Consider the following 27664-nt stretch of genomic DNA (forward strand, 5'->3'; position numbering starts at 1 on the left):
AATGCTTGAGCCTTGAGTAACTTTCATTCCAAAGAAACCAAACCCAAGTTATATGCTGCAATCCCTGAGATTTCTCATGGCTTCAAGACTGGGACGTACTTAATAGTATGAAACACATTTGGATGGAAAGGAATCACATGGATTTTATTAGAGTCTACTTTGAAGTAAGTTTGTAAAATGCAATATATTAATAGCGAAGTATTCATTCTTTAAAAAAATCTGGTAAGTGAAAATCTATATTGGTTCAAAACAAATTTAGAAAAGAATAGACATTGAACTGATCACACTGGGAAGTGTATTAGTACACAGAGAAATAATGAGGGCAGCTTGAATCTCTTATTATTGAAAGCATATCCATCCCTAAACTATTTCGTTTTTAACATAGTTTTCTTCCTTCTAATAATCTTCAGCATCACCTGCACAGATGGCAAGTAAAGCACTCTCATAATGTCCGGAGGAAAAATGCTGCAAGATAAATAAATATTCATTAAATATTACACATTTTTTTTTAAAAAAAATCAGCAACAGCAACTCTGTTGCTTTCTGCAAGAACTTAATCACTTTTTAAAGGGCAGAGCTGCTGATAGGAGTTTCTGAACTTTGCATATGTAAGGCAGATATAACCAAGAGGAGTTTGAGGATAGTCTTCATACACTTGCAGGACAGAGAAGCAAAAGACAGAGGTGATCTTCAGTTGCTGCTGTGCCTGTTCTTTCTCAGTGAAACTCCTGTTTGGCCTAGCAGTGTCTCATGCAGGTTGAGGAAGTGCAGTAGCAACATGGGAGGGTGTTTCCAGACTGGTTATTTTGGGTTTGGATTCAATCTCATACCAGCAAATTCATGCTGTGCAATTGTAGTTCATTGGCAGGTCTTATGCAACAAATCTGCTTCCTCAAAAGACTGGACTTTTGTGATATGGAAATTGATGGGAAAATACTCCAGAAATTGGGGGACAACACTTTCTTAGACATAACCTCCCAACAAACAAGTCAGACTAAGAGCTCATCAAATAGCCAACGTCTAATTTCTGCAAACAAACATAATAAACAGGTCACCTGGAAGTGCCTTGAGTTGGCATGATTCCATCTTGCAACCAGTCTTACGGTATTTCATCCCTGCCTCCTGCCTCCATTGTTTTGGCTTGGCCATCCAGAAGGATAGACCAACCATTGTTGTTATTTGCGGTTGGTTTATATTTGGGCCTTAGAATGAAGGCCAGGTTGTGAATTCGCCTCCTCCACCTAATACAACAAACACCACCATCTGAAGGCAGACCCACAAAAAAACCCCACAATCTACGGTGTGTCACAACATTCTAGGACAGATTCTTAGCCCGTCCTGGTACGTTGTATTTGCTCTGTTTGTCTGAAAAGTGGCATGGGTACATGAATAAACACTATGCATAATTGGAACTTCATCGTTTTTGCCAGGGATCATTATCATTTAACTACTTCTTGTCTCTGTCATAGTTTCTGTGCCAAAAAGCTTTGCTATGCATATGGTTCATATTTGCAATTCAGTGGGTTTTTTGGGGACTGATTGCAAAGTTTGGGGCCATAGTCTCTGATATACTTTGAGGGAATCTTCTGTATGCTCCTCAACTAACTTAAGATCTTGAATAAGATAACTAATTGAACATACTGGATAAGGTCAAAGAGTTACTAGTTGTTGCATTCTAAAGGTGGAATCTCTAATATCACTTGGGGAGCCCAGCAGTGTGTTCTTGGATTTCTCCTGGTGTAAAATTGGTTGCACTGAGTAAAATAAAATATATTATACTATATTTTGAAGAAACTATATATTTTGATGAAATATAGTTTAATACCACAAATAAGGAGTACACTGTGTTGTGTTTTGGAGTAACAGCATTGCTTTCAATGTTTTTGGTGTTTTGTTTTATTCATGGAAATGACACCAACTGCATTAAGTTAAGCAGACAGTGAGCCTGTTTTGGCTTCCAAGAAAATCAGGGCAAGTATGACATACAGTAAGAACAAGGGCAGTACCACTGGGCATCTTTCAGAGATGCAGTGCATCTTACTAGTAGAAATTGTAAGCATGGTGCAAATAGTTAAGAGGAACAGGATTTAATCTGTTAAGAAACAAGAAGTTGGTTGGTTCATTCAGAAGCAATTACTTTCTGCGTTCTTGATTTCTGAGGATACGCATGGATGTCTAAAACGATTGCTGTCTTTTATTTTAATGTCTAAATTATTAGAGTCAACCCAAACATACTTACTTTGATATCATGGAACAGTGATTTTCCATATCTCTCTTTATAACGTTGTCTTATGTTCAGCAGGTCTATTTCACTTCTGGCAACCAGTATCCTTATAACTGTTTTGTTATGGAATCCTAACTCCTGCAAGGGGACAGGAGACATTTGACTGTTTTAGATGTCTGTTTTTTTACATATAGCATTGAAACAGGTTAACTTTTTGTCTCAGATGATAAATTAGGATGAATGGTCATGGAATACAGTTGTGAGAAATATTGAGAGTAATAAATTTTTACTGTACAGACTGTGCTGCACTCTGCATAAAAGGTAAAGGTAAAGGGACCCCTGACCATTAGGTCCAGTCGTGGCTGACTCTGGAGTTGCGGCGCTCATCTCGCTTTATTGGCCGAGGGAGCCAGTGTACAGTTTCCGGGTCATGTGGCCAGCATGACTAAGCCACTTCTGGCGTATCAGAGCAGCGCACAGAAACATACTAAGGGGTTAAAGAAAAGGAGAATTAAGAATCTCTCTCTCTCTCTCTCTCTCTCTCTCTCTCTCTCTCTCTCTCTCTCTCAACAGTACAAACTTATGTATGTCTACTCAGTAAATCCCACAGAGTTCAATGGATTTTATTTCCAAGTAAGTGTGTATAGAATTACAGGCTAAGTTGCATTTATTTATATATTTTGCTTTGGGACAATGAGACTTTCAAGAAAATGTGGGTTTATAATAGTAGTAAATCTGAGTAACTGCTGAATGATTTTTGTTGATACTTCAGTAATTGCCTATTTGTTTAGTTAGTACAACCAACAACTTAAATCAGTCCATATAAGGAGTACCCAGATACTTGACCTGAAAAACATGAGGTTTATGGAACAATGGTGACATCTAGAGGACACAGTATTCTGAACTGCATTTAGCTGGCCAGTATGTCTTTCCCATATGGCAAGATAAATTTGCCCATTATCTATGAAGGGGCTTTTTTTTTTCAAGAGGAAGCAGTGATAAGGGAATAAAATAACTATTTGCAGGTTTGATTTTTATGATGAAGAGCTTAGAAAAATCTTGCACACTGTTACTTTTTTTACAGGAAAACCTTTGTAATATACTAACGTATGCACATTTATATTGTGTCAGATACCTCTGAAATTGCAATTGGCTAGTGTATATGCATTTCCAAGTTCTTTTTAATATGGTCCAAAATGACATTTGTTTGCTGCACCATTGAGCATATGAACACAGAATATCTGTACTATTGGATACCGGTACATGAATGCAGGTACATTTATGAACTGAGAAAATCCTTCAAAATCTGTGACACTGGTCCTCTCCTGCCCTTCAAGGACTGTGCCTGAAAAATACTTTATAGGCTCCAGTTGTCTCCTCATTACTCCACATTCTAATGCATGGGCTAAGCACTTTAAACGATGCTATAGTAGAGATCTGAGAAGTCTCTCAAGCATGGGAGTGTATGAGTCAGACTTACTCTGCAATTTACTTTAATTGGGATACAGCTGTAACTTCTCACCATTGTACTTTTCCTGCCCATCCTTTGCAGGGGGTGTGCAAATGTTAATTTTAACAGCTCGCTTGAAGATCTAACTTGAGCAGTAAACTGGAGAAGAGGAGAACAGCAACTTTGAATTCAGAAATATATGCAAATTGCTGCCTTGTCGGCATTTTAAAATGCCTTTCGGCATCTGTGGCCCATAGATCTCAGGAAGGCGCAAGGAATCTGGCCATGAAGCGTACCTAGATTTTTTCTGAGCAAGTCCCTGTCTCTTATTATAACCTATTACAAAGGGTATTTGTGAGGATACACGTGTGTGTGGTATATTGTAATCCACCTTGAGCATTTATTTAGGGAATTTGTTTAGGGAAGTTTTTAATGTTTAATGCTGTATCATGTTTTAAATATTTGGTTGTGAATATCTTGTGATGTCTATTCAGAAATTAAATTGGACACTATTTGGAAGTAAGAGCTTTTTGAAATGATGGGCTCACTTTCCTGCAACAAGGCCCAGTCAGGAGTGAAGCGCTAACTGGCCAATGAAATATGCAGTATTTAGGGTTCTTTGGTGTGTATAGGGGCTTATCCTATTGCCACATGCTGGCACTTTAGCTGTTCTGAATGCAAATGAAGTTTATATAGAAAATAGTGCATCTGACAGTGTCCAGGTTATTTTTCAAACCACAGAGCAGACGATTTATTGCATGATGGCACCTCCTCAATTGTAATTTCAGGTTTGTACACCAGAGGGAGTGTCAGTCCACACTGAATAGTGTCGTTTCAACTGATGGTAAAGATTTGTTTTCAGTTGAAGATGCATATAGAATCACAGAATTGTAGCGTTGGAAGGGACCCCAAGGGTCATCGAGTCCAACCGCTGCAACGCAGGAATCACAACTAAAGAATCTCTGACAGGTGGCCGTTCAACTTCTGCTTAAAAATCTCTGGTGGAGAGTCCACCAGTTTCTTACACTGTCATTTGTCCACTGGGAGGGCAGTTTAGAGTAGAATCTCATTCTTCTAAGCAATTGGCTATGGAGAATTTCTGATGCAGTCACTATTTGACACCAGCTCTTCCATCCCTACCAATGTTGACTTGTTTAAATAGCATGGCCCTTAAGGCTCCTTTAGTCATTACTCATGTGAAGGGCTAAAACTCTGCCTTTAGCACTGCCCCTGTTGTCACCTGGCTCCTTCTACATTCTCACCTATTCAGAGAAATAATCTGCAGCAGGTTCTTCCAGGCTTCTAAGATGTATGACTAGAGAAGGTTCCCCACTTCACGTGTTTACCCTGAGCATATGGGATGCTGGAAAGAACTGCACTTCAGTGAGGGTTGGTTAAATGTACAGTCCCATATTCCCAGATGTAAAAAGTAAAAAGGTAAAAGACCTCTGGATGGTTAAGTCCAGTCAAAGGCGACTATGGGGTTGTGGCACTCCTCTCACTTTCAGGCTGAGGCAGCCGGCGTTTGAACACAGACAGCTTTCTGGGTCATGTGGCCAGCATGACTAAACCGCTTCTGGCACAACAGGACACCGTGATGAGTGCTTGAGCACATGGAAATGCTGTTAACCTTCCCGTCGCAGTGGCACCTATTTATCTACTTGCACTGGTGTGCTTTTGAACTGCTACAGTAGGTTGGCAGAAGCTGGGACAGAGTAACAGGAGCTCACCCCGTCTTGCGGATTTGAACTGCTGACCTTCCGATCAGCAAGCCCAAGAGGCTCAGTGGTTTAGACCACAGTGCCACCTGCTCCCAGACGTAACTAAACAGGGTTTAAGATTACAATCCTAAGTATTCTTTGGGGAAAGTCATTACTGTTGAAGTGCCATAAATGTTCATAAATGTATGGTGTGGATGCCACCTATGTCCCACCAAACTTATTTCTGAGTAGAAACATTTAGCATTAGGTTGTAAACCTGGGAGTGATTTGTATCCCGAACCATTTTTGGAAAAGTGTTGTTGGGTTGCATTTGCATTTGTCACTACATCAAGTGGATTGTTTGGGATTTGTGAATGACATGATTATGATTATGAGAAAGCCCTAAAGCTAGGAAGCAGCACTTTAAAACTGAGGATTACAACTCCTTTAGAGGAGAATGGGGCCACGTACAAACAAAATAATAACAAAATTGTGCTTGTCAAATTAGGCAAATACTCACGTGAATTGCATTGTAAAGTCTATATGCAAAATAGGAAGCTTTGTCTCTGACACACAGAACTGAGGGGGAAATCAGACAACAATGTTACAAACTTAAAAATTGAAACCAATTTGACATTAATAATCATTAGTTGTGTCTCGGGTGGTATGAGCCCGTCCATTTCTTTCCACCTTTTGTGGAATATGTTTTTCTGACAGTTGGTGGTGAATGGGTTCGAATGGAAGGAACAAAGAGAATGAACACTGATATCTGAAGTGACTTAAAATCCCATAGTTTATAGTTAGCTCTATGACACTCCAACATCATGAGCAGTGTTGGCCTTAAAATGTTTTGTTTTCCAATCTTCTAGTGGGGCTATCAACATAATTACTCACTAGAAGTTTCAAAGGCTGCAGGCAATTAATTGTCTTTGTGCCATCTATTTCATTAAATATTTTACAGTTCGAAATGGTTTCTTCAGATGTCAACAAGACCAATTCCATAGAAAAGCTGTATTTAAAATGGAGTCTAAAAAGCTTTAACCATTGTCAATAGTTTTACTGAGTGAAGATCTAGACTTCCTGAACGTGGTGCAGGAAATCTGTAGCAACAGCAATAAAACAGAAGTACAATTAGCTGCTCATTCAGAGTGAGCAGCAATTTTCTCCAGGCGAATAGTAGCAGGTAGGTTGGAGAGCTTATAGCAGTGTTATTTTAAATGAACATAGTGCTTTTCCCAGATTGCATTTAATTTTTTTCATTTTTGTATATTTGGTAATGTATTGCATATATTCAAAATGTGTCACTTTAAGAAAGGGATGATATAAATGATATTAAAACATAAAAGTAATATCATAGTGTAGTAAAATTTATAAATATTTTGTTACCTATTGCAACCAGTAGTTCCTGAAAGTATCCATCATAACATTGATTAATGGCATCTACTATATCTTGTCCAGAGATATTCTGAAATTCCTGGAAAACTTAAGAAAATATATGGCTGGTGAGGAGTTAGTTTTTTCTCAGTTAATTTTAATAAATGAATTGGAATATTAGTGCTCCAGTTCACTGATACTTTGAAGATTTTAAAATAAAGATCTAATACAGTATTCAATAATTTGAAAAAAATATTGGCCTCTTTGCCAAGGAATGTGCTTTGACAATCACCACTGCTTAAACTGAGAAAAGAATTATAATGGCCTTCATCTGCCCCCGTTGCAACAAAACATGTCTCTTCTGTATCAGTCTGTACAGCCACAGCAGCGCTGCAGCCTTCCAACAATTTGACTTAACCCTGAAAGGCACACACCTCCACTGTCTCCTGAGACAGATGGATGCCAACAACTACACATATATGCTGTATGTAACAACTATAGTAGCCATTGTCACATATGACTTATTTGGCCAAGGTGAGAACATCAGTATGATAGATTCTAGTGCTATTCTCTGGCTATTTTACACAATAGTGCTGTTTCAAATAGGTTCCTTCTGTACATGGATATCAGTTTGGCACAGCAAAAAATTGTGTGCAACTTGTGCAATGGACCCATTTTGCATTGTGGTCCATCTAGGTCGGCCCACATATCGGAAGATGTGTTTGGGCATGGGGGGAAGGGAGAAGCTGCTTCATAAGAAAATAAGGAAAGCTTTGCTGGATCAGGCCAAAGGCTCATCTAGACCACCAGCTTGTTCTCACAATGTCCAACCAGATTCCTTGCAAAGCCTGCAAACAGGACTTGTGCATGACTGGCGTTCAGAGGCAAAGCCCAATTCAACGATGGAGCTAGAACATAGCCATCATGGCTGGCAGCCTTCAATAGCCTTGTCCTCAGTGAAATATGCATTCATATGTATTAATTGGCCTTCAAATGCAATCCGTTTGAATTAAACCAAGTTAGCTGATTTCTGGGAATACTAGCGTTTGGGCATGTCAAGTGCTGTATGACTCTTTCTGTTACATATTGACATGGTGAAGCCGTGATGAAAACGAATTACCCATCCACAACTGCTGGTAGCTCTTGTTGCACAGAATCATCTGCAGCATGTTCTTGTGTTCTCCAGTTTTTTGCTGGCAGGCTTCCCATATGACCTAGATCATTAGAAGAACAACGGTGAGCGGGAGGCGATTACATCAAACAACTTTTCAAACTAATTTTGAAAATTGTTGCATACCATAGCATCCTGAGCAGCCATAACAGGATCTGCATACCCTTCTTGTCTCGTTCCCTGGAAATAAATAACTTGAAGTGAGAATTTGTGGTGATTTTGGTAGTGTGCTACACCCCTTGCCCTGGAAGCCCATTTATCGCTTTAATTTGACATGGAGCTAGTTGTAGCTACTCAGATGAGGGCACTGCACACAGCTTTCAATATTGAACCATGGATACATGCACTCATACCTGCACTCTTACCATCCCCTAAACCTGGTTATTTTAAACACTGTCCACCCTATCTTTCATTTTCATTTTACAGACAACAGCACATCTGATTAAACACCCACCTATGACATGCAAACCATGTTTTAGTGTTACATGAAGCTTTAGTGTTACATCCCCCCCTGCACCCCTCATGCACTCTGATTTCTGCCCCCTACTTAGTACAAGCCATAGTTTCTCATCCAAATTCACAATATCTGGCTAGTGCTTGCCTTTCAAGCCAGAACTGGAATATATATTGAAAGCAGAACTTCCATTTTGTGTCTGGAGGTCAAGTGCAAACCATAGTTTACTGATTCAGATGCAATGGCAGACTTTGGCTTACTGTGAATCAGGAAATTACAGAGGGAGTGGGATGGCATCAGTGTGAACTGGACCACAGATACCTTGTGAATATACCATTTGAAATAAGGTGAGTGGTGAGTTCTGCTTCCGCAATTAGAAACAAGAGATTTCACGTGGCCAAAGAAGTGTGTATTACAGAGACAGTGTAAGGCACCTTGAGGATCATTAGGACTGACAGGCAGGATAGAAATCTTCTAAATAAATAAAAAATAAGTTGTAGATGAAAATTCAGAAGGAATTCTCCCCTATTCATTCTACAAAAGTTCATTTTAAAAATTCCCATCAACGCAGGACAACACAAATGTTTTTGCCTTTTTAACCATGCAATTCTTCAAATAATTATGCAAACTATACCTGAGCAAGGTTCATAAGTGTATCCCTAAAGTGTCCAGAGGTCTCAGAATCAATATCTTGAAGAAGGTCACTGTCATATTCTAGGAAGAACACAATAAATGCATTTCAACTACGTATGAGTAAAAGCTGATATTTCACATGTCAAAAGATGTCCAATCAATGCCTTTCAAAAGGCTAAAGAATTCTCTACTGGCTAGACTGTAGCTGGGACACAAGGTGCTTAGCACTGAAAAGGTAAATAATTTCACTAGGACAAAGAATTCAAGAATAAAAGCAATCCTGCTGCGAGAAGAGCAGTAATGGCAGCTTCACTTTGCTGAGAAACAACTTGCACAATTACCCCATGCAAGGTGCATCTGCAGGGTGTATGTGCGCACGTGCGTGTGCTTTTGTGTGCATGGACAATTACTGTATTTTTCGCTCTATAAGACGCACCAGACCACAAGACGCACCTAGTTTTTGGAGGGGGAAAACAAGAAAAAAAAAATTCTGAATCCCAGAAGCCAGAACAGCAAGAGGGATCGCTGCACAGTGAAAGCAGCAATCCCTCTTGCTGTTCTGGCTTCTGTGATAGCTGCGCAGCCTGCATTCACTCCATAAGACGCACACACATTTCCCCTTACTTTTTAGGAGGGAAAAAGTGAGTCTTATAGAGCAAAAAATGTGGTAATTTGTGTGAAATGATGACCAGGCTCTTGTGAGCTGGCTGTGCACTATGGACCATTGCATTGAATCCTTTGGTGCACAGAGGTTCTGTTGGAGGGATAGAAGGTTTCTTGGCAAGCAAGCCAATGTGGAAACCCACTGAGATGCACAACTTGGAGGAACTTAATTTGTCTCTAATATAAGGATATTGGGAACAGGAGATGGACTTGAAATGTGTGAATATTCTACACCAAGCAGGTAAATAATAATTATCATGATAACTATGCTGCAGAGGAGACTTAGCATAGTAAGCAAAGTACGTTCTCAAACAGCAACTGCAAAAAGAGTCCCTAAAATGAAACTGTGTGAAGCATAATATCTTCATTTTATTAATGGGAAATACTGGTTCTCTGCATGCTACACCCTGATTAGGAGGCATTCTACAAAGTAATCATAGGAACTCAAAGATACAAAAATATATTCATATAATGTATATGAATTAATTATAACCAAATGTTATGCAATTTTTAAAATTGTTTTTTGTTCCAATGTGGAATAGTATTAAGATCCTGCTCTAATGACCTAATAATGCCACTTTTTCACTTAACAAATGATTCGTGGTCTGGTCCTTTCCCACATCTTCAGTGAGGGAAATTAGTAGGATAACAAAAAGCTCCTTGTGGCCACAGAACAATCATGTTGTTTTAGCTATGCTTAGTATTAAACATGGAGTTGAACAATCATGCCCAATGGTTATCAGAACCCTCATTTTACTGCATATAAATAAAGTAGAGCTGTGCATTTTATTTCTAAAACACAACTTAATTAAGGGATGGAGTAAGAAAGGTGTTGCTATTGCACTTTGTTGCCTATGCAAGCTACCCCCTCTCCAAACACCTATTTTTTTAAAGCAAGGAAGAACTGGTTGGTTTGGATAATAGAGGCATATTTAAAGCTTACATGTGCTACAGGATGACTGCTTAATCCTATGGTGTTTGCTTGGATGTAAGACCAACTGTATTCACTGAGGCTTACTCCCAAGTAAGTATATATTGGATTGCAGCCTCAAAGTAGTTTAAGAAGAATAATGACTGTAGTTTTTCTGGTGTATGTGTGTATGTGTGGAATCCTGTCAGCACCTCGTCAAAGTACAATTCCCAGGATTCTGTGGGGAAACCAATGACAAAAGTAGCACGAAGCATGTAGGCTTGTAATATAATTAGGCATTTAGCCTCTTCTAGATTGCAGCTGCAGCTGTACATTTTTGCAGGGAACAATGGGGATTATTACGCATTAGGTAGGCCTCCTTCATCTGGAAGATCTCTCCATTTGATCTCGAGGCTAATATGTCAATGAGGCAATTCTCCTCTGTGCCAGCCCCCTAGGTCAAAGCAGAAAAAAACATTGCTAGTATAAACAGTGGTTACAAATCCATTTATTTAGAATAAATACAGCATGCCATGTTTTTCCTCAAGTTCTTGTTTTCCTGAGAAGCAGTGATTTGAAAATCTCATTGCTTTTTTAGCAGTGCATTGGTCACTGAGCATTGGACTGCCTAAGCCTGTGACATTTTGAATTTAAGCATTGCTATTCCTTCGAATCCCCGCAGCGGGGTGAGCTCCCGTCGTCCGGTCCCAGCTCCTGCCCACCTAGCAGTTTGAAAGCACCCCTAAGTGCAAGTAGATAAATAGGTACCGCTTTATAGCGGGAAGGTAAACGGCGTTTCCATGCGCTGCGCTGGTACTGGCTCGCCAGAGCAGCTTCATCATGCTGGCCACGTGACCCGGAAGTGTCTTCGACAGCGCTGGCTCCCGACCTCTTAAGCGAGATGAGCACGCAACCCCAGTCGGTCACGACTGGCCCGTACGGGCAGGGGTACCTTTACCTTTACCTTTTATTCCTTCGATAAAACAAGGTGGAAAATGAGATAAGCTGCACCAATATTAGCGATATTTTAGCTCCACATGAAGTGTGCCAGTATTATGGTGTCCTTATGAAACAGTAAAAAAAAGGTATCTGGAGCCTGCAGCCCATAGGTCCAATCCAGACTTCCAGGTCTCTGAATCTGGTCCATGGCACTCTCCCTTGGACACCCTTTTTCATCTCACTGACTTGCCATCTCCTTAATCTGTCCTGTTCTGCTTCCTCCATAATTGCCTTGAGGTGACCACTGAGGAAGAAAGCAATCTAGATTGGGTTGATGAAGTAGAGTGCTTTCTCCCTGCTTTGCCAGTTCAGGTGGATTAAATTTGGGCTGAAGAAGTCTCTCTGCAGCAAGTATGGAAGAAGATCAGGCTTGTGAAGCAGTGATAGTGCGCTCTGCTTTGTTACTGTGTATTGTCCCAGTTGCACACATGAAGCTTGGTAGCATGCTGCTATGCTAAGACTGGAACCCCAGGTGCACTTATCTGAGAATGAGTCATCTCACTGAAATTCTGAATAAATATGCAGGGGACCAGGCAATGTGGCTATTTCATGCTTAGGCAAACCATTATGGGAACAAGGTTTGAGTCCATGTAGAAATAGCTTCACCATTGACAGTTGCAATGGGTATGTTTGTGTGCAGAATTGGAGATAATAGCAGGACAATAGTAGCTATTAGTTCCACATGTTGGCCATAAAAATTAATTTGTGATGAACAATCAGCTGCTTTTGTTCTGGTTCATGGTCCTTGTTTATATATAGTGATACACAAGTTTGTTCCATGCTTTTTAGTCAAATTAAATGATTAAATATATACCTAAAATCTGTGGAATTACCAATTATCGTGTACATATTTTCTCCCATTTTATTTATTTATAAAATGCTTATACTACTTGATATATTAATAATCTCTAAGCAGTTTACATAAAAAGTACAAACAATACTATTCAATAAAAGTATCTAAGAGCTAGGTAAAAAGACCCCTAAGTAGTATCAGTTGCCAGGATAGACCTCTAAGTTGTAGCAGTTGCCAGGATATTGTCCTGTTCACCTCTGTATAGTTTCATCTTTATTTCAGACATTGTGGTAGACTGCAATGTTTAGCTGGTGATATTGTGAGGTTTAGCTGCTGATAACATTGCAATGTTTAGCTGTTGAGTTATTGTGATGTTGAAAACCAGATATTGCCTAGCCCTTACACACATTGTGATTCACACTACGTTGCCAGCTCAAATATTATGAAACAATTATCACAATGTGAACTTCAAAGTGGTTTTGGGTGATATAATGATATATTGCCCAGCCCTAGTAATTACTATCTCTGTCTTATGCTAGGGAGGGCATTCTAGAGATTGGGGGTTTTCATCAAGAAGATCTTTCACATTACCATTAAGAGACAATCTGCGGGTTGTGGAATGACAAGCAGGGTCTCCTTGGAAGATCTTAGTGATCAGCTTGGTCTGTCCAAGGGAGAGGTGGTTTGCTATCAGAGGCAGCTCAGCTGGGTCTGCTGCACTAGGTGCCAAGCCTAGAGGGTGTCTTAGGGTGTAACAACTGTGACATAGTGAATGGAGCAGAAGAGAAGGCAAGAGATAGAGGCCCTTGAATTTCAACCTCACATAGGGCACTGCTAAAATCTGAAAGACCAAAGTCCACCCCTGCTGCTAGGTAACCTGGACTTAATATTGATATATTCACTCCAGATTCAATAATAAAATCCTAACCTTATGGTCTGTAGCCAAATCTCAATAAATAAACTATATAAAAATGTCTACAAGGGTTCAACAAGTACCTTCATAGCATGCCAGAGTTCATGGGCATCATATGATGCAGGCGGATACATCAGGCCAACCATAACTTCCTTGAAATGACCCGAGAGAGTTTCTTTCAGGTCCAGTAGTAAATCCTTGGGAAAAGAAAGTGATCTTTAGTTATCCTGCACATCCTGCATTTCTCAGTGCAAATTCATTTACTGTATATGAGTGATGAAATAATCATGTGTACTGTACAATCTTAGTTATAGTGAGGAGGCGTTCTGCAGCTTTGTCACACTGAACATACAGGTAGAAAACCACTTACCCTCAACAACAACGGAAACTGTGAGAATGATCAGGAACATACCAGAGAGTAAATCCTTTTGAACTTAGTTCCGAGTAAAAATGCTTTGGATTGCAGTGAAAGCTGCCCAGTCTTCACCCAGTTACCTGGGGGTAAGCTCCACTGAATACAGTAAGGCTTCCTTCTGAGTAGACAGTGTCAGGCTCCATTTGCAAATCAACTCCACTTGTAAATGAAGGATTCAACACCCCCCATGTTTCCTAAGAAATGGTTGTGGTTCGAGGACCCGACCCCCGCAATGTGAAATGAATACACAAGGACACACGATATAAGGTTAATGGGCAAGGAAAGGCCACAACTTTATTGATTACAGCAGTGAAAAGGTATTGGCTTAGGCATTGGATCTCTAAAACAAGTGGGTTTATTCACCAGTAGGTGGAGCCTGTTGATGCTAATCCAACTATAGGCTCACCCCTGATGTCACCGAGGGTCGTGCCATGGTCTCCCGCCAAGCAGGCATCGGACGGAATACACGACCGCCAGATTCCTTTAACGGAATACCCAAAAATTGAAGGCATAGGCGATGGCCACACCTAGCCCTTCGACACACCACAACACATTATTCCAATGCCTAACCTACCCACCAATATCACAAAAGTTGTGACGATTGCTACGAGGTAGGCGAAAAAACCAAAAGGCCTAATGCCAAATGGAAAAACTCCTACCAGGCCCCCTGGACAACCAGGGCGACCAACCTAAGGTCCATAGCAAGGCCAATGACCTAAGCCCTAACTCAAAGGGAGTGGAGGGTGGCTGACTCGCGACGAGACGACGGCGAAGAATGAGGCCGGGGAGAGGCTGGCACTGTAGCAAAAGGCTGCTGAGCACGCCCCCTCGGAAGCACCTGGTTGGGTGCCTGCCGAGGGGCGTGGGCGCCAGCCAGGAGAGGTGGAGGCAGGGGGCTAACACCCCCTGCTAGGGGCGGTGCTCGGGCTCCCGCCCACAACCACTCCCCTCTCTTCCAGGGAGGAGAGTCTTTGGCTGCTGAAGCATTGCAATTACAGAATTTAAAGTGGATTGGTGACCTTTTCCTTCAAAATTATAGGAAGGCCTTCACCGTTTCCTTCATCTAGTGCAAGGTTTTTCTTTTCAGTGTAAACAGGACTCCATTTTTGTACCTACATGCACCACTTTTAATTGTTCTCTGAGATGTGGAGGAAAAATTAAAAAAAGGAATATTTCAGGATCAAATCAGAAACCTGGATGGCTTCTGTAATTACAGGGCTGGCCTTGGAAAATCAGGATGCTTGGAGGGTATGGAATTTTTTTTTTTTTGTGTGTGTGTGTGTGTGTGTGTGTTAGCACTATTCCCAGAATGCCCAAGCCACCATTAAAATTACTTCATGTGTAGCTGTGGATATTGTACAAAAAAATGGCATGATCAACTATATCAGTGGCTATCACCTGTTGGAAGGTTTGTTCCTCACAGCCTGCTTGGTGCTACCTTAGCTGGCGCGATGACCATCTGTTAAAGGAGGCAGACACCCACACCCCTGGTGTAGTACAACTCTAGAAGGGCTAACTATGTACACAATCCTCTGATACCAGATATGGGATTTCTAATTTTGTAATTTGGTCCATGGGGTCACGAGGAGTCGGACACGACTAAACGATTAAACAACAACAAAATTTCACCCTGTTTACCATTCTTTGCATGTATGGTACTTCTTTCAGCAGTTGAATCCTCACTCAGCCTCCATCCATAGATGAATCATATTTACTCGGTAGGAGCATATTGTCTTTTCTCCATTTTACCAGCCTTTATTTTGCTTTGATCACCAATTCAGGGTCTAGATTTTGATTGACTGAATCAAAACACAAGGGGATGTGTCCTCCAGTGCAACTTGGCTTTAAGTGTTTCTTTGTGAATTGTGTATGATTACTTTCATTACCAAGGGATCTAGCAATAAAGGGGTAATATAAACTATAAATGAAATATAGCATGGCTAATGCAAAAGCTGCTCTCAGAAGGCGAATAATTAAAGGTAACCACAGGCCCAGTGAATATAATTAACATAGCAGGCAGAGCAGCAATGAGGAAAGAGACATACAAATTAAAAATGAATTTATGATGAAGAAACAATATGTAATCTTTGCTGAATGCACATTAGATACATTTGACAGCCACTAAATCACATGTGGAATAGAAATTAATTCATTAAGACATTTGCTGCTGACAGCATGCCTGTAGGAATTGATTAATAATACAAATGGAGACTAATTAAAAATTACCCCCTGCAATTAGAACTAGGGTAAATGGAGAAGAGCAGTGAAAAATAAGACAAGACAACTAACTCTGAATTGTCATTATTAACATTTTCTAATTATCTCGGTTATGAGAAATAAGCATAGGGTAATTGTAAGAAGGCATCTCAAAGAAGTTTGTGCTTAGGTCTAAATGAGAGAACCAGTTTTGATATTTTAATGGAAATATGTGTCTCAGTGGAACTATATGCTTCAACTTGCATCTGTTTTTGCTTTTTTAAAATTCATTTTGCAATTTGCAATTCATTTTAATGCCAGTGTTTTCAACTTCCTCATTAATGATCTTAGAACTGAAAGCAACAGCCTTATAGCTCTTTTAGCTTCTCTGCAACTGTTCTGAGCTGTGTCAGCCTTTGTTGGCTCAAGGGTGTTTTACATGGACCCATGGATATCAGTCAGTAGACAGGACAGTGATCCTGGTCCCTTGATGCAGTCATGCAGTGCACTCCTTTCTCTCTGCACGTAAAGACTATGAGATCATCTCAAAGGTGGGTATAGTGTGGCATCAGGATTTTCACAGTCCTGATACCTGATACAACAGCTGATACTTGGATAAAGGTTCTGGGTTGCACCAAATTTTATCTGACAATCACATTTGCCATGCACACAGACATTTATTTAGGGTACTTATAGCCTGCTTTATAGCCCTGCTGGAAATGGCTTACAAAATTTCTCATGCTAATCATATCAGCCACAGAAATGGCCCTATGATGGCAGGCTAATTCAAGTGGCATTTCCTGCCCTCCACTTTGGTGATCTTTGGCTGTCCTCTGAGGTAATATCTGAACAGAATATTAGGTACTATAGAACCATCAGAAACATTATGGAGAAAAGGCTTTTCCTTTAAGTTTCCACACCTCCCATTTAAGGATATTTACCAGCAAATGTGATTGTTACATTAAGGATGAAGAGGCCCAGACAATCTGTTTTAGGTGAGAGTAAACCCTTTTTTTGGAGGATTTCATTTAAAAAGAACATTTCCTGGGCTAAAACACCATGGCTGCCCACAGTCCAACCCAGCCCTAGATAAATCACATGATCTAATTCAGACATGGAACTGTTCTTACTGGTTTAGGGAAACAAACCAGGGTTTTATGACACGTTTCCTTAAACCAAGGTTAATGCTAACCAGAAGTGTTTGGACATGTCCAAAACTCATTCACATAATGCCAAGCCATAGTTTAGCATTATGCCTCAACACACCCAATTAGCTCCTTCAGAAAGAGTTTGCAAGGACCTCCCACCATGCTGCCATCCACTAAATCTTGGATGTTGGATTTCAGGACAGACAAAAACTTGTACTTCTTCACACAGCACATAGTTGAAATATGGAATTCACCTCCGCAACAGATACTGGTGGCCACCAACTTGGATGGTTTTTTAAGCGAATTGGACACATTTATGGAGGTTAAGGCTATGAATATCTACTATCCAAGACTGCTGCACTCTGCTTCTACTGTTGGAGGCAGTAAGATTCTGAATACCAGTTGCTGAGAACTGTAGCTGGGGAGGATATTGTTCTGCTTAGGTTCTGCTTGTGTGCTTCCCATCAGCATCTGGTTGGCCATTGTGAAAACAGGATGCTGGACTAGATGGTCCACTGGCCTGATCCAGCAGAGCTCTTCACATGCCCTAATGACCTCCACATGCTCATTCTTAGGGTCAAAGAGATCTGCAACTCAAAGGTGCTTTGCAGTAGTGTTTCTTGAGCAGTAGCATCCCATATTGCATGAGAAGATTTTTGGAAAGTTGTAAAAAAAAAGGTTGAAATAGCATAAGGTGTATGTTTGTATGCACATTTTGTTCAAAGGGGGGAGAGAGAAGAGATTCCATTATTCTTATTCTTATTCTTGCATTTATATCTCCATTTTTAAAAATCCACGATGCTCAAAGAGTTCAAGGTGAAATGCATGGTTCCCCTCCTCATTTAATACCCACAATAACCGTGTGAGGTAGGTTAGGCTGAGAGGCAGTGACTGGCCCAAAGTCATCCACTGAGCTTCATTGCTGAAAGGGAACTTGAACACTTGTCTCTCCCAGGTCTTAGTCTGACAATCTAACCACTACAAGAACTCTGGTTCACCTAAACTGGTGCTTTTTATATTCTGGCATATAGACTTCATCCCAGTAGACATGACCCATGAAGGTAAGTCTTCTGCTGGATCAAAAACAGGACTCGGTCAAAGTGATGGAGAAATGGAATAAGAACTTTATTAGCCCACAGACCTGAAGTTCCTATGATGACCGTGAAGCAAATAGTTCTTCATTCACATGTAGCTAACAAATGAGATGGCAGTACTTCTGGATACACCAGAAGAATATATATAAAACCAGTAACAGTGATAGGAACAGGAGACTGAAAACTATAGTTGTGAACAAAATGATCAAAACCTACCCTGCCATACATGTTCCTGTAAGCCTCGGCAATCATGAGTCTCTGAGCATTGCAGCGCTGCGTTAGAATATTAATTAGAACGTCTTTATCACAATCTTTAAGAGAAAGAAAATATAATTATTAGATTAGGGAGCAGTTACTTGTTTATCATGCCAGTGTTATTGGCACTGGGCAGTGGTTGCTGTGCTTTATTCCACTGTGTTAATTGCATTTCCTGCAGAAAAATATCAACAAATGAATATCCCATTGGCATTTACAATCCCTAGTGGTATTTAAAGTACTTATGTGCCTGTGACTTGCTGGTGTGCCACTGACAAATAGTTAGCATTATCAGATGCATTGCCATATCTCTCAAGGGCAATGGACATGAGCACATCAAGAGAATGGATAATGGCTTTCATGGAACAAGAGCTCGTCATTGCGTAAAGATTTATATCTGACCCTTGTGTTTACATCCTTCAGATACTGTTTAAATCTTTATTTTAATGTTACTGAGCTCCAGTTTTTATGGCTGCTTACAATTGGATTACTGATTGAAACTACATATATATGTGTGCAAAGGGATTGTATAATAAATACAGGAGCTCTTTTATTTTCTGTTTCCTTCACAGTAGCCTCTGAGTAATGCTCTGTGCTTTGGGAACCCAATTCTAGAAAGAGAAGAAGAATGTGTATGGTTTCTGGCTTATGATTGGGGTTTAGTACTAAAATGATAACTTAAAAGCAGTGATTTAAAAACTGTTCTGGGCAATCCTGGAGGATGTCAGAACTTTTTCAGGAGTTTCAGTAGCTTATCGATAAGACAAGATCATTATGGACAGGCACATTTTCCTAGAAGACAGCTTGCCTACCACTAATGATCTGGAGTGTTGAGTATAGCGAGACAGGAGCTTGGAAAGCCTTTGTTTTCTCCTTGTTAAAGCTGGTGTTTTTTATTTTTTTAAAAAATACTTCTGAATATAATTAAGACTTTTGGGGTTTTTTTTATAAAGCAGTGAGAGAAACAAAGGATTCTCCTTTATTTTATTGAAAAGTTTTCACAGTATTTTTTGTCTGCTGAATATACTCTAATTCCCCTCAATGATAATGCTGGACTGTATCTGTATCTGTATCTGTATCTGTATCTGTATCTATCTGTATCTGTATCAGTATCATCTCCCACCTTTCTTCCCAAAGGAGCCCAGGGCTACAACCACATCGACAACAAAATAGCTAAAACCTAAACACCTAAAAACCAGAGTTATAACATCACCAAAGAGTTAAAAATACTATTTCCAGATCAGGGAACCCTTCACACACGCACACACACACACACCAGGACCCCCATCTTATCAGGATTTGGTCTTAGTCGATTGGCTCTTATTTAGTCCATCACTGCTTCCAATCACCTGTCCAACATTGCCACATCATCTCCTGATTCCGATGGAATGGAAAGATGGAGCTGCATGTTATCAGCAGACTGAGGACGCCGTGCTCCAACTATCTAGATGGCAGCTCCCTATGGTTTCATATAGATATTAGATAGCACAGGAGACAGAATGAACCCTTGTGGAACCCTACAACTCAAAAGTCATTGAGTTGAGTGACAATATCACAGTGTCTCCAAATCCTACCTCTCTGCAAAACTCCAGAAGAACACCATGGCCAATGGTGTCAAAAGCTACTGAGAGGTCAAAGAGAACCAGTAGAGTCACACTCCCCACCTCTCTCTCCTAGCAGAGATATCAATCAGGGCAACCAAGGCTGTTTTGGTGCCAGACCTGGGCCTGAAACCAGACTCAAATGGATCTAGATAATTGGATATATAACATTTGTTCTCTGCCCTCCCCTCCCACTGGCTTTTGGTGCTAGTATCTGTGCATCTATTAAATCTAAAGAAATTTCAGAATAAAGGATTGCTTCTGAATGTTAGTTAACATATTTGCATACCAATTCCTTGTAGAGCTCCCCCGAGAACCTGGGCATCCATAACAGGGTCAAAAGTAGGAGCTGGGAAGATTGTCCCTTGAATCTGTTGAGAGAAAAGAAATGTGAGCCTTTTTATTTTATTTTATTTATTTATTTAAATTGACCTATTTTTTAAAAAAGCAATGCCCTGGTGGTCAATGTAGGCCTAAACTAGAACTACATATCTTTGCATTTAAATGTATGGAAGGGTCCAGATCAGGCCTCTTGAACCTGCAGTTTGAAAAGGAAAAAAGTTACTACTTTGATCACATGAATATTTTTAGGAGCACCTTAGAGACCAACTAAGTTTGTTCTGAGTATAAGCTTCCGTGTGCATGCACACTTCTTCAGATACACTGAAACAGAAGTCATATATAGTGGGAGGGTGGAGTGGGGTTTTTCTCAGCAGGGTAGTAGGAGATGGCTACTCTCCTACTCTCCCATCTCCTACTACCCTTCTGAGAAAAACCCCACTCCACCCTCCCACTATATATCAGAGTCTGGAGCCAACTGACGATTCCCAGTAAGATCCTCCCCCTATTGTGTGGACAGGTAGTCCCTCCCCCTACCTGGCCTGATCACCTTGGCAACGCCTCCCCAGGTGGGGTTGGGCAACTGGCTGAGGTAGGCGGAGATCTCCAAGTATCCCACCTGGGGAAGTCGAAGCCAAGCCTGTGCTAATTGTGCCACATAGAGTCCATGGGGCTGCATGCGACCACGCAAAGGGTGCCCCACATTTAATGTGGGGAGCAGTCATTGTAAGCTGCTCTAGGAGCCTTTTTAGACTGAAGAATGGAATAAAAACTCCAGTGCTAATAATAATGGCTCATGCCCTCCAACATTTCTCCTGTGAAAATAGGGATGTCCCATTCCATCATAATAATTTTACTATTTATACCCCACACACTGGGTTGCCCCAGCCACTCTGTGCAGCTTCCAACATATATAAAAACACAATAATACATTAAACTTTTTTTTAAAAAAACCCTTCCCTATACAGGATTGCCTTCAGACAGCTTGGGAGTCAAATAATTGCATAAAACCCCCAACGTTTCTCCAATGAAACTAGAGACATCCTACCACACCCTCTAACATTTTTCCGATGAAAATAGGGATGGCCTAAGGAAAAGCAGGACATTCTGGGATCAAATCAGAAATTAGAATGGCTTCTTTAAATCAGGGACGTCCCTGGTAAATAGGGACACTTGTAGAGTCTGATGGCTTAGATCCTCTGCAATACAAGTGGAAGGAAGTTGATACAATGGTTGCCAATGCCCTTCTCCCTGCTCTCCAATCTCCTGCCTCCTCCAGAAAGCTCTCAGGAGGATCTAGCAAACCTCCTGAACAGCATGAGATGGGATTCAGGATGCTGCTGGGAGAGAAGGAATGTCCCAAGCCTTTTTGTATAATCATACATTTTTAGCATAGATTTTCCTTTTGAAATAGGCACCACCACTTTTTCTTATTGGGACAAAGCGGAAGTGGAGAGCTGCTTTGTCACACCTAGATTGTCTTTGAGATAACCACTGGGTAAACAATTTTCCCCCCACATTGAGGCTCAATTGGTGCCTTTGTTATATATCTCTAGGCACCAGGCCAATTAAAAAAAAAAATCCTTTCCTCCCAGGCCTTTGTCTAATTAACAATCTATTACTTTTTAAATTGTGTGTGTGGGGGGGTTAATGTTTCTGTTTGCCATTGTGCTATGTGCATAGGCGCCGACTCCATGGGGCTTGAGGGGGCCCGAGCCCCCTCAAAAATTCGTTTGGGGGGGCTCCGCCCCCCCAATAATCTCCGGCGCCCCTCCAGCAGAGCGCCATCGCCGCCCCTCCCCCAGCCCAAAATGCACAGGGGGGGCGGGCTGCATGCCTCCTGCCCTCCCTCCCGAGCAAAAGCTCCACCCAATTTCCTTTGGAGCTGATTAATAGGCGCAGCACGCTCTCCCCTATTCGCTCACGAGGAGGCGGCGCCACTTTATTTGCATATTCATGAGCTTATTTATTATTCATGAGCTTTCCCGGGCCCCCCCAATATTTTTTATAAGTCCGCGTCGCTGGCTATGTGTTTTTATGTATAGTCGTACCTTGGTTCTCAAACGTAATCCATTCCAGAACTCTGTTCGACTTCCGAAAACATTCAAAAACCAAGGCGTGGCTTCCGATTGACCGCAGGAGCTTCCTGCACTCAATCGGAAGCTGCGGAAGCCACATCAGACATTTGGTTTCCAAAAAACGTTCGCAAACTGGAACACTCACTTCCGGGTTTGCAGCGTTTGGGAGCCAAAACATTTGAGCCACAATGCATTTGAGCACCAAAGTACGGCTGTATTTATCTTGTAAACCAACCTGTGATATTCAGATGAAGGGTGATGTAGAAATATAATAAATAATAATAAAAACTAATAATAATGTGTAAACCTTGGAGTTCAGCTGGCTTTAAAGCTTTGAATTTAAGATAATTTAGTTTTTCTCTGTACAGTGGTATCTCGGGTTACATATGCTTCAGGTTACATATGCTTCAGGTTACAGACTCCACTAAACTAGAAATAGTACCTCAGGTTAAGAACTTTGCTTCAGGATGAGAACAGAAATCACTCGGCGGTGGCGCTGTGGCAGTGGGAGGCCCCATTAGCTAAAGTGGTACCTCAGATTAAGAACAGTTTCAGATTAAGAACAGACCTCCAGAACGAATTAAGTACTTAACCCGAGGTAACATTGTACATAAGTTGCCTGTGCAGCCATTTGAAAGAAAGAAACAAAACCACTCGACCCACTTGCATTTCAGCATCAGATTTAGAAAAGAATGCACATTCTTTCCTCTTTGGCACTTTCCTAATTCATTATCAACTTAGAATTGAAATTATTCTTCCAAAGCACTGCTTTGAAAATATTGATAGCAGAAATAAAGAATCCTTGGCAAGAAGAAAAAATGTGTAAAAGTTTGAGAGAAATAAGACCTTAAATACCCTCTGGTGAATAAGATACCTCACCAGGCTCCGATATATTCAGCTAACACCTCCCCATAGATCAGAGTGAATTATTAGAAAGGGCATTATACTTGTGCCATCGCTGGATTCCAGCAGCTTTGACACAGCAATCTCATCACAATAACTCCTTCTGCAGATTAGTCTAAAATATTTTTCAGGATGGGAGAGCACATCATAAATCAAAGTGAGGAAGAACCCGCAGAGTCGCTAAGGTTCCTCCTCCCCCAAAATAGAAAACATGTGTTTGCAACTGCTGTGAGACAGATCACAAAATACTGTGGATAATCGACTACCGAGCTACCCTAAATGCGGTCTACAAAAGAAGAAGAAATAGAAAAATTACCAATAATCACCCTCCTTCACACATACATGCTGAACTCTAAAATAGTTACTGTAAGAGCCTGTGCTTAAATCAATATTGTACAATTGAGCTTTTTCCCTCCACTGTTGCCACCAGCTTCTGCAAAACAGGAATAAAAAAGGATTCGGGGAACAAAAAGGTTGCCAGTGAGCTGTTGATTTCAGATAGAACAGAAAAGGGCCAGTTCTATATTTCCACTTATTTTGGGGATAGAAATGAAGGCTGTCCCACAATATCCTTCCTCACTTCCCTGGCTACTGTGAACTATGGTAGAGAACTGTGTCTGCACTGGCACCAAGGGTTAGAAAGTTGGTTTGCAAAACTAGTTAAACCGAATTAAAGCTGAACGGTACTAGAATTTACCTTGGTAAGCACCAGTGCAGATGAAATGCCACGTCTTAGCTACTACTAACCAGAGAAAGGGTGGGAGGTAAGAACTGGTACCAATCTCCTAACCATGGATAAAAAATTGAATGCATGTAATACTAGCAGAAAGCAAAAAATCAATCAGATTTTCATTCTGGTCTAGTTCAGTCACAAACATGATGATGGTAAAGAAACATCCTATGACATATTAGATTATCTGGTTACTTCCCATATGCACTGCTGGACTTCGAAGTTGAACCAGCCAACCTGTGCTGGTGGGTTCTTTTTCCTTCTGATGATTCTACGGTACATAATATTCTGATGATTAAAAACTGCAATCTGAAGCATGAACAGCCTTCTGATAATATTTGTTTAGTAAGTCACTGTACTGATAAAGAACAATGGAAGTTACGCTTTCATAGAAGGAATGTTTTACGGCTGGGAATTCAATTTAAAACAAACTGTTTCATACTTATAATTTAGATCTACTTTTGCAAACAGGTCCTTTCTGATCCACCTTTATTGCAAATTACCAACAACAATGAGCCAAGGGAAATTTCCACCCTCTGTGCAATACATACGGAAGACAATAAATAGTTCCTGCTTCTTAAATTATATATGGTTGCATCCAATGAAAGACCATCAACGTGGGATAAAACATCCCCTACCACTCTCTGGAAACCATTTTGATCCATTAAGTGGTGGGGGCAGACCATCTGAATCGGTCCCACCTCCCTGCAGAGGGGAAGGGTCACGATTATGAGAAAAGCTTCACCTGTTGACATTCTGCCTGTCTTATTATTGAGTTACCTGATTTACCTTTAGACCCTATACAGCAGTTTGTAACATTATGAGCACTGATTTTTTTAAATTTTTTTTTTTTTGCTGAGGATGAACCTGAAAGGAATAATTTGTTTTGTAAAAGGACAAACTTGAACTGGAATTAGTTCCTTTTTGAACAGGTTGATTGGGGACCAAGCATGTGGAGAAACGGAAGAGAGGGTGGAATGGAATATTCTGGAACATTCCGTAACTGATTGCCTGGAACCCTGAACAGGAGCATTCCACACTGCAATGATTTGCTACAGTTCTCACTTGTTTTCTTTTATTCTGCAGGAAATTGGGTGTGATATACTTATTAATGCCAGTGCCCTGTTTGTGAAGTATCAGTGTCTGCATTGTGGAGAAGGCTAGTACATGGATGGTTATGCCCAGCAGCAATGTGACAGTAATTGATAGTCTTTTTTGACCTTCCATTCCTAGTATTTTGTACATTTGATCTTGGACTCCACACCATCCCCATTCCAAAGACTAACCAAGCGATGGTTATTATGCTGTGGTGTGAGATGAATTACTTATGGAAGTAGGTTGAAATCTGATTCACTTGTTATAATGGAACCTTTGTTTCGGCTGATACAACTTTACACATAAGCAATATCACACGTGAAGTTCTATGTAGTTGCTTCTGTTCTATTTACTTCCCAGCTCACAAGTTACACAGTTCACATAATTAGATCATATGCAGAAGGGGTCTTGAGAGGAAATAAACAGCCAATTTAACAAGTGAGTCAGCCCCTAGCTGTCCTTCTGGACATAACTATGAAATCATTTGCTGTGTTTAAAAGGCAGCACTAAATCTAGTTAATCTAGACCCATAAGCAAAACATGTGAATTATTCAAATATTATTGAACTTGGGTAATCAAATATGAAAGAAATGGATGAGAAATGAAAATGACTAATATGGTGCTAGAAAAATAAGTGGGATCAGGGTACATTTCCTCAAGGAAATGGATTGTCAGTTAAATTACTGCAAATATTTTCAGTTGTATAGCTAGAGAAAGATCATTTGTGCCTATGAAAGTCTTCTATTGATTTTTCAGAGCAATTTGTGAGGCATACACTAAAAGCATTTTGAATGGATAATAATATTACTGGCCATTTTAATAATGAACTCTATAAGAGACATCATTGTCCTCATACATGGATTAAGCAATATATTGTCGAACGCTATTAATGTTATTCCGCATAGTACTGTTATTTATAGATGTATTTTCAGTATAATTAAAGGTAATTAAGACCACAATCCTATACTCACTTACCTAGGCATAATCCCTGCTGAACCCTATGAACCATAATATGCAGATTGTCAGTTTTATTTTTATTTTTTAAAAAGCAAGTTTCTAGGAGTTATAGAACTTGAGATAGGAGAGAAAATGTATAAACCCCATTCTTCTCATTTTTATTAGAAATTCACCTGCTCCCCCCTTTCAGTGTTTTACTTTGCCACCCCTAGAAAAATCCCTGTTTAACTCAGTGAGATTTACTTCTGAGTAGACATGTATAGGATTGTGCTATAAATATTCATCACTAAACAAAGCAGGCTTTAATAAGTCACCAAATTATTCTGCTCCTAGATGGCAGATGGACTTCAGTCTGTCGGACCAGTTTCCCACCAGCAAACTACACTTCTGATGCTTCTTGGGGAAAAAGAAGCAAAGGTTAATTTGAAAACTGTGGATAATTGTACTCACGTAGTTCCCGCTATACATCTTGGCACAAATCTCCAAGTAAAAAACTACTTGGATGGTGGGTTCAGAAAAGAGACTGAAAAAAGAGAAGAAAAGAAGCTCAAATGCTGTAAAGTTGTTCAGTTGATGAACTGGTAGGACCAGGGCAATCAAGCTGATTATTTTCTCCAATCGCTTTAGGCTCCAAGGTAACCGGGTGGGAGGAGAACCTGATAATGTATGTACCTTGCTTTTGCAGAGTCACTGAGTGTACTTAGCCATTACTCAGATATGAATAAACAGCATTATTTCATAAAATAAATAACAGCCTATCTCCTACTGTATTGAATCAAGAGAGAGAATTTAACAAATCACAGAACTAAGCATTAAACCTACAGAAATACTGGTGTTAATGATTTACTTGAGCAGGGCCTTGTTCATACTTTCCTGTTTCTGACTCAATACCTGATTATGAATGAAATACAGAACATTTCAATCAATCAATCAATCAATCTCCTTTATTAGCATAAAAAGTGCATCATATACATGGATCAGAACACAACACAGTTCATGAAACATAGTAGGAGATACTTTAGAGTAAAACTGTCCAGACATCATGAGGTACGAAGATGGCTCTTAGAACCTATGGTGACGTAATTTCATAGCATCACTCAAAAATCTTTTCACATTCTCCACAACATCATTACTACAATTGTTCAGCAGATAAGACGCCCTGGAAGAGACAGTGTGATAAATCCCCTCCTTCAGTAAGGATGCCAAATACTTATATATTTTTGCATAAAATGGGCAATAAAATAAGACGTGTGTAATGGATTCGACCTGTTTTGTGCAAAAAGGGCAATATATTTCAGAGTATAGGATTTTCGAGAATCTGCCTTTCAAAACTGCAGATGGTAAGACATTAAATCTTGCGAGGGGTAGGTGGGGGTCGTAAAGCTGGTGTAAATATGGAGTGTCCTAGTCCAATTGGGAAAAGGTTTTGTTGGCTGACTGCAAAGGGTTTGGAATTCACTTTCTAGGATTCTGCACTTGATTGTCTGGAATGCTTCCAATTGTGGGAGCATAAGCAGTGACTCGAGTGAGAGGCCACAGGTTCTGATTTTGCTTTCAATGCAAGCTAGC

The 27664-nt window shown here is 40.4% G+C and overlaps 1 protein-coding gene across 1 annotated transcript; it reads right to left on the minus strand.

Moving 5' to 3' along the window:
- On the minus strand, positions 1-26723 carry ANXA10 (annexin A10). The gene is made up of 12 exons (XM_053402881.1): positions 26546-26723; positions 20283-20364; positions 18354-18448; positions 13368-13481; positions 10943-11033; positions 9008-9087; positions 8046-8099; positions 7869-7962; positions 6761-6856; positions 5895-5953; positions 2240-2362; positions 1-465 (listed from the first exon to the last, which is right to left on the minus strand). The coding sequence occupies exons 1-12, from the start codon at positions 26561-26563 to the stop codon at positions 397-399; spliced, it is 975 nt and encodes a 324-aa protein (XP_053258856.1). The 5' UTR covers positions 26564-26723; the 3' UTR covers positions 1-396.
- Positions 26724-27664: the final 941 nt, after the last annotated feature.

Source organism: Podarcis raffonei, chromosome 9, assembly GCF_027172205.1.
Source record: "Podarcis raffonei isolate rPodRaf1 chromosome 9, rPodRaf1.pri, whole genome shotgun sequence".
Classification (NCBI taxonomy): domain Eukaryota; kingdom Metazoa; phylum Chordata; class Lepidosauria; order Squamata; family Lacertidae; genus Podarcis; species Podarcis raffonei.